At 41.0% G+C, this 10548-nt stretch overlaps 3 protein-coding genes across 3 annotated transcripts; 2 read left to right on the top strand and 1 right to left on the bottom strand.

The window, feature by feature from the left end:
* The first annotated feature begins 1638 nt into the window (after positions 1 to 1638).
* Positions 1639 to 3170, top strand: LOC133144757 (transmembrane protein 42). The gene is made up of 3 exons (XM_061267666.1): positions 1639 to 1939; positions 2554 to 2700; positions 2797 to 3170. The coding sequence occupies exons 1-3, from the start codon at positions 1763 to 1765 to the stop codon at positions 2941 to 2943; spliced, it is 471 nt and encodes a 156-aa protein (XP_061123650.1). The 5' UTR covers positions 1639 to 1762; the 3' UTR covers positions 2944 to 3170.
* A 1303-nt stretch (positions 3171 to 4473) lies between these two features.
* On the bottom strand, positions 4474 to 8443 carry zdhhc3b (zinc finger DHHC-type palmitoyltransferase 3b). Its single transcript, XM_061267661.1, has 7 exons — positions 8071 to 8443; positions 7275 to 7606; positions 7007 to 7131; positions 6470 to 6566; positions 6261 to 6342; positions 6021 to 6151; positions 4474 to 5804 (listed from the first exon to the last, which is right to left on the bottom strand). Exons 2-7 carry the CDS (start codon positions 7575 to 7577, stop codon positions 5646 to 5648), a joined length of 897 nt encoding a protein of 298 aa, XP_061123645.1. The 5' UTR covers positions 7578 to 7606; positions 8071 to 8443; the 3' UTR covers positions 4474 to 5645.
* A 150-nt stretch (positions 8444 to 8593) lies between these two features.
* On the top strand, positions 8594 to 10384 carry exosc7 (exosome component 7). Its single transcript, XM_061267662.1, has 8 exons — positions 8594 to 8745; positions 8824 to 8925; positions 9042 to 9136; positions 9252 to 9417; positions 9493 to 9563; positions 9750 to 9873; positions 9970 to 10125; positions 10215 to 10384. The coding sequence occupies exons 1-8, from the start codon at positions 8689 to 8691 to the stop codon at positions 10317 to 10319; spliced, it is 876 nt and encodes a 291-aa protein (XP_061123646.1). The 5' UTR covers positions 8594 to 8688; the 3' UTR covers positions 10320 to 10384.
* Positions 10385 to 10548: the final 164 nt, after the last annotated feature.

The following is a 10548-nucleotide window of genomic DNA, read 5'->3' as shown; positions in this document are numbered from 1 at the left end:
ATAAGTATAATACAATTGAGCTAGTTGCCCATATAGTCTAATTATAGAGCCTACTGTATTGTTGCTTATTTGAGTATTTTATTATTATATTTTAGAGTGTTACTAAACTCACACTTTTCTCCAAATACATTTGACATTTCGAATGCTGCCGACCTTTTCAGGAGGTAACTGATGCTAGAACTGGCATCGAAAAAAAAAAAATCCTTTGAAGCTAGAATATGAGGGTGAATATTTTCCAATTTGCCTTGCATAATATTTCATAGCTTTTAATGAATCACACTCAAGGAGTTTTCATTTCCTGCCGTGATATGGCGAAGCAGACGTTCATCGCTTGGTCAGACTCGTTTTGAGAGCTTATTGGAAAAAGTGCTGCATGGCGGACTTTGAATACAGATGAATGCATTTCATTGGCTGTCATATCAGTGCGCTGATGAAAATCAACACACAGCTCCATTGTCACACGCAATCAATAACTTTAGGCTTAATCATACACTGACATATTTGCTTTTACCAAGATCTGAGCACGTATCCAGTCAACACTTTTTTTTTTTTGCTAAACTGTATACAAAGTCAGCTGAACCGTTTAAGTGGTATAGAAAATGAATGAGTAATATATATCTCGAAGGTTATCTTATTCAAATCGTAGCCCATTTATTCATTTTTATCTGTAATTGATGTCGGATAAGGTCATGCCTAAGGCTTCTGTCGAGTCAACTTTAATTTAAAGTCTGATTAGCACCGGCGGTGTGGAAAAAAAGATTTGGGCGGGTGCTTGACAGACCATATTGGCTCAATTATCGCTCGACTGAACAAGGACAGAAGAAGCCCAATTAGCTCTTTAACTTGACACTAAGAAAGAAAGAATGGCTGAATTGAACCTTATCTGTTGCCTGTAGTCGGACGGAAGAGAAACGGGCAAATTGGAATTTGTCGATTGGTTTGTTTTGCTTTGTTATTTCTCTTATAATTTAAAAGACACTACTTCTTTACAAGTCGTAAATTACGTACAGGTCTCAATACTGTGTTGTGCAGAAAAACAGCAGGCCCCAAAAACTTGATCACCTATTTTAAAGCACATTAGAGACATCTACTGGTCAAAAAAACACCTTAGCTGGAGACGTCAGACTCTGTAAAGGTCATCCAGGAAAGCGTATAGGAATTGCTTCGACCTTCTCCTGTCTATTCCACTTCAACTTTGTTTGAATGGAAATGGTCTTTGAGTAGAGCCAATTAGTATGCCGATGGGAATGAGGGTCCATCTCGGCACTTTAAGCAGTCTGAAATAAATGAAGTCAAGCTTTTTGTAAGCTCACTTTTACACTCACTCGCCATGACATTAGCATTGATTGTCTTCTCCTTCAAACTGCATGAATTACACAGTGGAGGAGGATGAACCACAATGTGATGCAGCTCCCTGGACATGCTTGTCTGTATAAAGGACAACAATATTAAGAAAAAATGAAAAGCTAAAATTATAGTAAAAACAAATCTCAGAGAGACTTTGTCACGTAAGGTAATATTAATTCCATTGGCCACTGAATCATTCAAAACGACGTGAAGGTATACGCGTAAGAAACTACAATTCCCATAGTGCAACGCGAAACGTGCGCACCCACGTCGCTTCTCGGTATGCGCTGTGACTGCCACCGGACGGCTGAGTCGCGAAAGTGCATCGGAGAGCGGCTCTTGAGCGGAGCTGCAGCCCCAGCAGAGGTGGAAAGATGGAGTAGCCCATGATGTATCTAAGCTGTCCTCCATCAAGATGTTCCCCGGAGTTTTCTATGCACTACTGGCGGGTTTCCTCGCGGCCGTGGCATCGTCGTCGGCCAAGCTGTCCCTGGGCGCGGACTACCTGAAGGGAGTGTGCGAGACGGGGCTGCGGACGTGGGGCGAGCAGCGGAGATTTCGCCAAGTGGATGAAACTACCGCCTGTGACCGGGTGAGTCCGGGGATGCTCCGCATCTCATCCGGCCAACTCCCTCAGCTTCAGCACCAGTCACGACGAGGCAGCGCTCGCGTGATGGGGTGACATTGGAGCCGCGTGCTATCGCGTTGTTTGCCGTCGCAACGCAGTTTCCTCCCCCCCCCCTACCCCGCAGGGTCGCTCTTCCTCCTTGACCTTCACGGGTCTATAAATATACATTTCTATTTCCTCAATGAAAGCCTGTAGAAACGCGATAAGCTCATCTCATATTGCCTCATCTTACATTGCTTAATTCTCACGGTATGCTAAAATGACTCCTTTGAAATAAAATAAATTGTCCCACAATAATCACCTTTTGTTTACGAAAAATAGCACTGTATTCCAAAATGATATAGGATGACCTAGTTTTAGCCAATAAGAGTCTATTTAAGGGAAAACAATCCTTTTCACGCAAGCACATTTTTTGATATGAACTGATATGCATGTTTTTGGAATGTGGATGAAAACCGGTGTGCTAAGATTCATGCTAACTGAGAGGGATTTTTTTTTTAATATAATAAATGTGGTGCAGGTACTTCAAAGTATGCATCTGAACTTAAAAAGATAATTGTGATGATGTCATGTTTCAGCTTCACATCCCTCTGAGGCTGCTGTGCGGCGGATTGCTTTTCACCTGCAATGCTGTGATGTGGACCTTCCTTGCCAAAGCACTCAGGTACTCGTCCTCCTCCACCCGAACCACTGTGACCACCACTGCCTCCAACTTCGTATCTTCCGTGAGTTGCAGCTCGTCTCTCATTCTCACACGTGCATGCAAATACCCTGTTTTTTAACAAAAATTATTCAAAGAAAATTACAACTCTTATTTTGAGGCTTTCCTGGGTCAGCTGATTTTTGGCGAGGCTCAAATAACACTGTGGTGGGTCGGGATCTCTTTGACGTTCTCCGGCCTGCTCGTACTGCAGAGGGTTTCGCCGCAGGATCGACAACCCAGCGCAGTCGCCAAGAGAGACGAATGATTGGCCTGATTACACTGAAAATGTTTTTTTTTTGTTGAATTTACTTCATTTTATTTCATGCAACCATCTGATGAAATAAAATTGAGTCAATTTAACAAAAAAATTCAATGTAGGGACTTCACATCCTGGTGCAAAATACGCTTTGAATAGCTTCTAAGTCTGATTTTCCATCACACATCACAAATTGGCACAATATCACCATGAATTAAAGTTGATTTTATATTTCACCTGGTTACCAAAGTATTTCTTTCAACTCACCATGACCCTCACTGTAAACATCTGTGCATACTTTCTAGTCATAGCTGAAGAACTGAGCTCTTCTTTTCACAATAACATTAATGTAGCTGTGGTGAGAAAAGCCTTTTACTTTTTCCCACTCCGCATTAAAAAGCTGCAGTAGATTTTGATATGTTCCTACAACTCACACCCAAGAAGTTGACATCATGCTGTGAGATGATTTTTGAGTAAATAACCATCTGTGGACATTAAAAAAAAAAAACATTTCAGTTATGATTGACAACTGTGAAACTTAAACATTATTTGAATGCTTTAAATTCAATTTGCTACATGATGTAAAGGGCACATACTATTTTAGCACTGCTCTCTTTTGGCATTAAATCACACTTTGCTGTTGATTCAACACAATATGAATGCAAACTATCATTTTATGTTCATATGCATCCCCATAAATGTGACCACAATGTGATAAGAAACAGAGATGATTTATATTTCACCACAGGTACAAACAAATATTTTGTGGGTTGCAATATTTGCATTGCCTAAATGAATTTTGCATTTCGGGAAGACTTATTACTTATTTTATAGTCGAAGATTATCTGCTGCATGAGACTCAGCGCAATCACATCAATAATCGTTTATTATTCTTTATTTGAGAGTTGAGCTTCTCCTGGAGAAGGAAGCGGTTCTCATTAGACTGTGCAATTGTAGCTAATGAAGTCTCTTTATGAAGACCCAGGGCGAGTTGCAACAGTAAGTATCTCCAGTATCTAATGAGTGTTTCCTTTTCCTCATTCGATTTAATAGGGCAATCTTGAAGTTAGAAACGCCTGCTAGCCTTTTAGTAGTTCCGCTTCTAGAAAGTGCTCTTTTGGCGCTGTCACTCTGATGCCATTCAGTCATGATATGTCAAATATAATGTGAGGTATTTGTAAAAAGTGTTGATAGATTATTTTATGGAAGAAATTGTCACCTCCACTAGAGAGGTAAAACACAAAGATTCTGAAATAAATATCTGACACAGTGTTCTCAACTTTTGTCAATTCTTCTGGGTGAGTGAACTTTTGGCCAAAATGTATATGCTCATTTCTATTATGATTGGTTGATGTAATTTTAATGCATGTTGTTTTATCTGGAAACAAATGTAATACAATATTGTAATTTAAAAACAATCATATTTAAATTCGTTCTAGTTTTGGGGTAACAACTTTTTACGTATTTTAAGCTCAATGTGACCGAATAAGAAATAAAAAAAATTCTCAAGCAAATATATTGTAAAAATTAGACATGATATATTGTCTCAACATAACTTTATTTCTCTCTCTCCCTGTCTCCTTTACTCAAACATGTTATAAAAGAAATTCCTACAAAGTACTAAAATAGTATTCATGACGGACCGTACAATTATAAACGGACAGCTGGTGTTATTCTTGTACAGTAAGATGGATAGCAGGCTGCATATCCATAAGATGTAAAGAATAAAAAAAAAGAGATAGATATTGCAAAGATACTGTATAGCATTTAAAAACACGTTCGTACGTTAAAATAAAAACCATCATGCAATTTCAAAACAAATGTTCCCCCTTTTAAGATTAGATGATTCCAATTTTCAGTCGCTCATTTTACTTTGACAAACATCGTTTCAGTCTGACCTCAAAACATTTGTTATACTTTAAGGCTTGTGAATTTCTATATAGGAGCACCTGATTGGTCACAAACTGAGTTACATTTTGGTGACCCTTGACCCCCTGATTGCTTTAGCGTAATATGTTCAATAGTATGTTCCCCCTGTGCTATTTCCATAACAATTTTCACCAGAAACAATAAAGTTGTGATTGGGTCACCTTTTATCCAGCCCAGTGGCACAAAACCAATGGCACAAAAATAATTTTCAACATAAAAAAATAATTTTTAGTACACCATGTGAGGAAATACAGCTTACATTTACTCTTCCGAGAAACTGCGTAAAAACCACAGGAAAATTCACTCCTAAAATACATTCCTTTGAAAGAATGATGTCCTTAATCTCTGGTCCATGGTTTCACATATGAAGACGATACAAAATGACATCCATGTGTACTTGATGCCTCTGACCGTGTAATCTAAGGCAATTCACTTCAAATTACTGCAGCAAATGAAGCTTTGTGGGAAGACAAAATGTCCTCGACTTGTAGTGCACATTTGAACAAAGATAGAGATTACACACAGCACGCAATAAATCCTATTTCGTTATGTGAATCGAGCTGTTTGTGATTTTTTTTTTTCCGTCCACATATGTGGAAATCCTCAACAAGAGGGATGCAAAGTGAGAAAAATGGTGTTTTATTTTCAGTATTCATTAATAAGTATATGAGCTGTTGCTGGTGCGCTGCCGGGGAAATGTCGCCCTCTGGCGGACACGCCCTTGTAAATGAATGGGCTTTCGCACTTTGTGCATTTTCAATGAGGAAGAAGTGTGTCTACCTTCACACTATGTACTGGTATACGTCTGCCTTGCCGTGATCGGGCGTCGCAAAGGGGTTGAGCCACGCCACTGAGAATGGGTGACCGAAGACCACCTTCAAGTTCATCCATCTGGACTTCTTGAGCCATTTCCTCTCTTCCTTTTTCAGCTGCTCGATACCCTGTGAATTAAAAAAGAGGAGATTTTTCTCCCAGTGGCGATGATGGACGGAAACCCAACTGGAACAATATAAAACACCTTTTAAACTGATTTTGAATCATTTTAGTCAGGTGGACACGGATTAAACCTATTTCAGAAGAGACAAATCAGATTTTCCTTCGCTTCCCCGAGCGACGGCGACACAAACGGGCGAAACGTGGACGACTCTCCTGCTTACCGTTTCATCACTACAGATGGAGTGCACCTGTGTCCCAAACATGACCGCCGTGAAGATTAAAAACAGAAGCCCCTCGAAGCAAAGGAGAATGAGGAGGATGACAGTGGCGGGTGCAGAGAAGGCGCTGCACTCTGATGGAAGGAAATCGCCATATGTGAGAAACAATGTCAACTTGCGCGAATGGCGGCATACAATATTAGCAGTACAATCAAAACATTGGGGGATAAAGTGCTCACTTACTTGACCAGTCTTCTTCAAAGCAGAGTACAAAATGGAAGCCCACCAAGGCAAGTGCGTGGAATGATACTAACGCAATGTACATCTACATATAAAAACACACACATATTGTAATATTGACAACATATAACATAATAACGCGACACCTTGTAACATGAATTGAATTTTCACTATTTATCCAAATTCAGTCACGATAATATTACGAGACTCACCGTGAAAAGCACAAAGTACTTCTGATTGTTCTCCCCAACACAATTGTTGACCCAAGGACAATGGTGATCCATCTTTTTGATGCAGCGCTTGCACACACTGTAAACACACAGGCAGGCAGAATAAATGTGACCTCAAAAAGGATGTCTTACTTCAACATATATTTGTTCCACCTTGTAAAACCAGTTTCTATCGTTACATTCTCTTCTATCCTTTCTCACAGACTGACACGAAGGTTTGCCGTGACTCGCTGGCTTAAAATTGAATTATTCCGAAGTGACTTTTCATGCCGGCGCTGCCACAGAGGTGAGTCATTATCAAGCTGGGAAAATCTACAGGGATATTTGACGCAGCGTCCGTGAAAACAAACAAAAAAAATTGAAACGGTACATCAGGCAGGAAGCAGAGCTGGAATGACTACTAATGAGGGCAGTGGTCCCCTGAGCAGAAGCCACAGCAGTCCTTTTTTTCTGTCAGGTTGGCACAGAACTGTAATTTATCATGCATTGTCTCCATGCAGGCTGGCCGGTTCAATGTACCTGCAGTGATGAGCTCTGTCGGGCTTGATACTGCAGCATTTAGGACACTTGTAGACCACTTGTCCAGGTTTCAGCTGTAGGCTTTCAATAAATTCTTTGGTCGCGTTGCCTTTTGGCACAGCTCCCTGGTGACAGAAATAAATGAATGACATTTTTTAAATGGGACTTTAATTGGGCAAAGCAAGATTGAGAAATAATCAAATTCCCATTTTTTTTCTCTCCCCCTCAATATTGCAAGCGCTAACACGAATTGTGATCATCGACTAACCGGGTCTGTGCACATGGCCTTGGCGTGCGAAGCGAGGGCAAGGAAGGCCAAGCTGTTGAAGATCACCCCGTTGAAGAGGCTGTAAGCCACATTCTTGGCCGGCCACAGCATCACAAATACCACCACAAACTCCGCGTAGAAAACCAGCATCCAGGTGATGACGGCGCACACGATCCCACATCCGTCGCGGATAAACCACATGGTGTCGGAGGCGCCACGGGGCGGTGGAGGGGCGCAGTGTTCAGGCCTCAGGTAGCCAGCCTGACGCTCGATGTCCCTGGTGCGGCGAGCCGAGCTCTTCATTCTAAAGCAGCCGTGGCTTGAACCGCATGCTGAAAGGCAACATTTGGAGGCAATTTATCATTACTGACTCCTTCAACTATACAGTTAGTTCATCTGCAATTCATCAGATACGGGCATGCCATATGAAATAGGGACTTGAACCTGCAGAGTAGATCCAGCCTATAAGACAATGGAAGTTGCAGGAAAAGAAACTAGTCTAGTCATAGGTCAAACTTGTGGTGCTTAGCCTTCATTCTTAAGTTTTGTTCTATTGTACATAAAACACCGACAATAATAATAAATGTCTTTTTTTTATTCTGTGAGGTAAAATACAATGACAAAGTGAAATAAAAAAAAACTGTTAAAGTGCCATTATTAAGCCTGGTTTTAAAAAAACAACACGCAACTGTAAAATGAAAATTGAGTATCCGGGAGCAGAAGGCACATAAATGCAACACACTGGTTTACATTTCTTATAACATTTCATCCATTTAATCTCTATTTATCGTCTTACCTCACTCTCTCTTGGTGCTGTTGCCAAATTAGCACAAAGTAGGTTCTCTTATTTCGAAGTTAAATGGCAAAAGTAAGGTGAAAAGGGTCTCTTTCCCAGTTGCCTCCTGTTAGCGCACACCCAGCTAACGTCACTGGTCTGCTGGTAGTGGCTGTCCACACACCTTCGGTTACACTTTCGTCGCGGCCGCAGTTTCTCTCGGATGTTAATGAACTTGTTCATCAAGTAATGGCCCAAAACCGCTCATTTCGGGAGTCGGTTGCTAAGCTACTCCGATACTTCGGTTCCTTTCGAGTCCAGATTCCTCCCCGGTTCTTGGGACAATACGATAGGGCCAACCAGGAAGTGAAACCGATGGATGTCATGTGGCTAGATTACAATAGGCTTTATCCTCAACGTCCGTGTACCTAAAATGTAAGAAAAAACCATAACAGGCCTGGTTTAATTAACTTTATTAGGTTAATGAGTTAAATACAAGACATAACTATAATAGTACAAATGCAATAGACATAGAAAGGCGAAAACTGTCATTCCGGGACGTCTGTGTAAACAAAGCAAACGTTCGTTTCCACCCCTCACTTTTGATGACGTAGAATTTCCGCGACGAGTGATTCCACAATGGCAACGGTACAAGTTAGCGAAGCTGAAAAAGTGTATATATTACATGGTATAAGGGTAAGTGTGGGCACCAATAAGATTGTTGATTAAATTGATACATTTCTGAGTATTATGTCGCCATGTTAAAACGATCAGGATGATCTGCGAGTGGATGGAAGGAGCTGTGAAGACTACAGACATATGGAGATTGAGACTGACGTGGTGTCCAATACTGACGGATCGGCCAAAGTTTCTCTGGTATTTTCGTTTTGATATCTCCTCTTATTAATTACGTATCATCACAGATGTCATCTGACTTGCGTCAAGATTGCATATCTCCTCCAGGTTTGACAAAATGATATCCATGTTTGCAGGGCCACACAGCAGTACTAGTAGGAATTAAGGCTGAACTAGGAAAACCAAGGCCCACGGCTCTAAATGAAGGCTATTTAGAATTCTTTGTTGATTGGTAAGTCTGTACTAGATGCAATACTGGATGCAATTCATCATGTCAATTGTCTGGCATTTCGATCAATCCAAAATTCAGTTTTGATGGACGCTGTGGTTGTGTTTGTGCTAACCAGTTCAGCCAATGCAACCCCTGAGTTCGAGGGGCGAGGAGGGGAGGAGCTCAGTACGGAGCTGAGCAACACACTATACAAAGTCTTCGACAACAAACACAGCGTGGACCTGAAGAGTCTGTGCATCAGTGAGGGAGAACACTGCTGGGTGCTCTATGTGGATGTACTGGTGAGAGAATTGTATGTTTCTCTGTGCATCCTTGAACTAGCAAATATTACAGTAACAATGACATGCATTCCACAGCTCCTGCAATGTGATGGAAACCTGTATGATGCCATGTCAGTAGCTATCAAGGCAGCTCTGTTTAGCACCAAGTAAGTACTGTATGAACTTTTTCTCGATATCCAAAAGTATAAAAGTGTGCAAGAGTGCACCCATAGTAAGCTACAGTAGAATTTAATGGAATAAAATGTGTTTTTAATCAGGCCACAAGAGGGCATCATGTTCCATTTGACAGCAGGTCACATCATGTTGACATTTTATTTGGCCTTTTTTAACAGGATCCCCAAAGTGCACATAGCAACAGATGACGAAGGAGGGAAAGAAATCGAGCTGTCAGATGACCCCTATGACTGCATGAGGCTCAACGTAGACAATGTTCCCTGTATAGTGACATTGTGCAAGGCAAGCCTGCTCAAATAGACTCACACGAGCGAAGGAAATTATTCTTAGCAATACAGAAGATTCATTTTCAGCATTGTTTGTTTCGGGTGGGGTTAGATCGGCCACAGACACGTGGTGGACGCCACCCTGCAGGAGAAGGCGTGCTCGGTGGCCAGCCTCATCATCTCCGTCACCCACAAGGGAACGGTGACCTGCGTGAGAAAAATAGGCGGAGGTAGCCTGGACCCTGAGAGCATCTTTGAAATGACTCAAGTGAGTCATCAATTTGTGTGTTTGCAGTGATAAAGTTTTGTAGTTAAACATTTACAAATTGTTCAATAGCAACTTCCTGATTTTTCCAGACAGGCAAACGGGTCGGAAAAGTCCTCCACGTGCCTCTTCTGAAGCTTCTGCAACAGGAGGAGAGTTTAGGAACAGCGAGACAGAAAGTTGGCTTTCTTGCTTAGAAATATCATGTGTATGTGTATATATCATCATGTACCTTTTTTTTAAAGTAAAATCTTTGATATTATATGCTTTGTTAGTTCTTTTTTAGATGGAATGTTCCAGCCATATAATATTTCTTGAAGTTATTATGCCTGTGTCTTCGCCAAAAGAAATATGGAGAACTGGAATAAATATATATTAAATAATAATATTAATAAAAATATATCATAACTAGAAGTCCAATAGCCA

Source organism: Syngnathus typhle, linkage group LG20 (assembly GCF_033458585.1).
Source record: "Syngnathus typhle isolate RoL2023-S1 ecotype Sweden linkage group LG20, RoL_Styp_1.0, whole genome shotgun sequence".
Taxonomy (NCBI): Eukaryota; Metazoa; Chordata; class Actinopteri; order Syngnathiformes; family Syngnathidae; genus Syngnathus; species Syngnathus typhle.
Note: the sequence above shows the minus strand (reverse complement) of the source record. Positions and strands in the feature narration are given on the sequence as shown.

What these genes read in the sequence shown, in the direction of transcription:
- LOC133144757 (XM_061267666.1), top strand. Translation starts at nt 1,763, where the DNA reads ATGTTCCCCGGAGTTTTCTATGCACTACTGGCGGGTTTCCTCGCGGCC. An exon ending in AAACTACCGCCTGTGACCGG is followed by an intron (nt 1,940 to 2,553) that starts GTGAGTCCGGGG and finishes GTCATGTTTCAG; the next exon opens with CTTCACATCCCTCTGAGGCT. An exon ending in CCTCCAACTTCGTATCTTCC is followed by an intron (nt 2,701 to 2,796) that starts GTGAGTTGCAGC and finishes TCTTATTTTGAG; the next exon opens with GCTTTCCTGGGTCAGCTGAT.
- zdhhc3b (XM_061267661.1), bottom strand. Translation starts at nt 7,577, where the DNA reads ATGAAGAGCTCGGCTCGCCGCACCAGGGACATCGAGCGTCAGGCTGGC. An exon ending in CTTTGAAGAAGACTGGTCAA is followed by an intron (nt 6,152 to 6,260) that starts GTAAGTGAGCAC and finishes TCCTTCCATCAG; the next exon opens with AGTGCAGCGCCTTCTCTGCA. An exon ending in CCATCTGTAGTGATGAAACG is followed by an intron (nt 5,805 to 6,020) that starts GTAAGCAGGAGA and finishes TTTAATTCACAG; the next exon opens with GGTATCGAGCAGCTGAAAAA.
- exosc7 (XM_061267662.1), top strand. Translation starts at nt 8,689, where the DNA reads ATGGCAACGGTACAAGTTAGCGAAGCTGAAAAAGTGTATATATTACAT. An exon ending in ATATATTACATGGTATAAGG is followed by an intron (nt 8,746 to 8,823) that starts GTAAGTGTGGGC and finishes TAAAACGATCAG; the next exon opens with GATGATCTGCGAGTGGATGG. An exon ending in GCATCTTTGAAATGACTCAA is followed by an intron (nt 10,126 to 10,214) that starts GTGAGTCATCAA and finishes TGATTTTTCCAG; the next exon opens with ACAGGCAAACGGGTCGGAAA.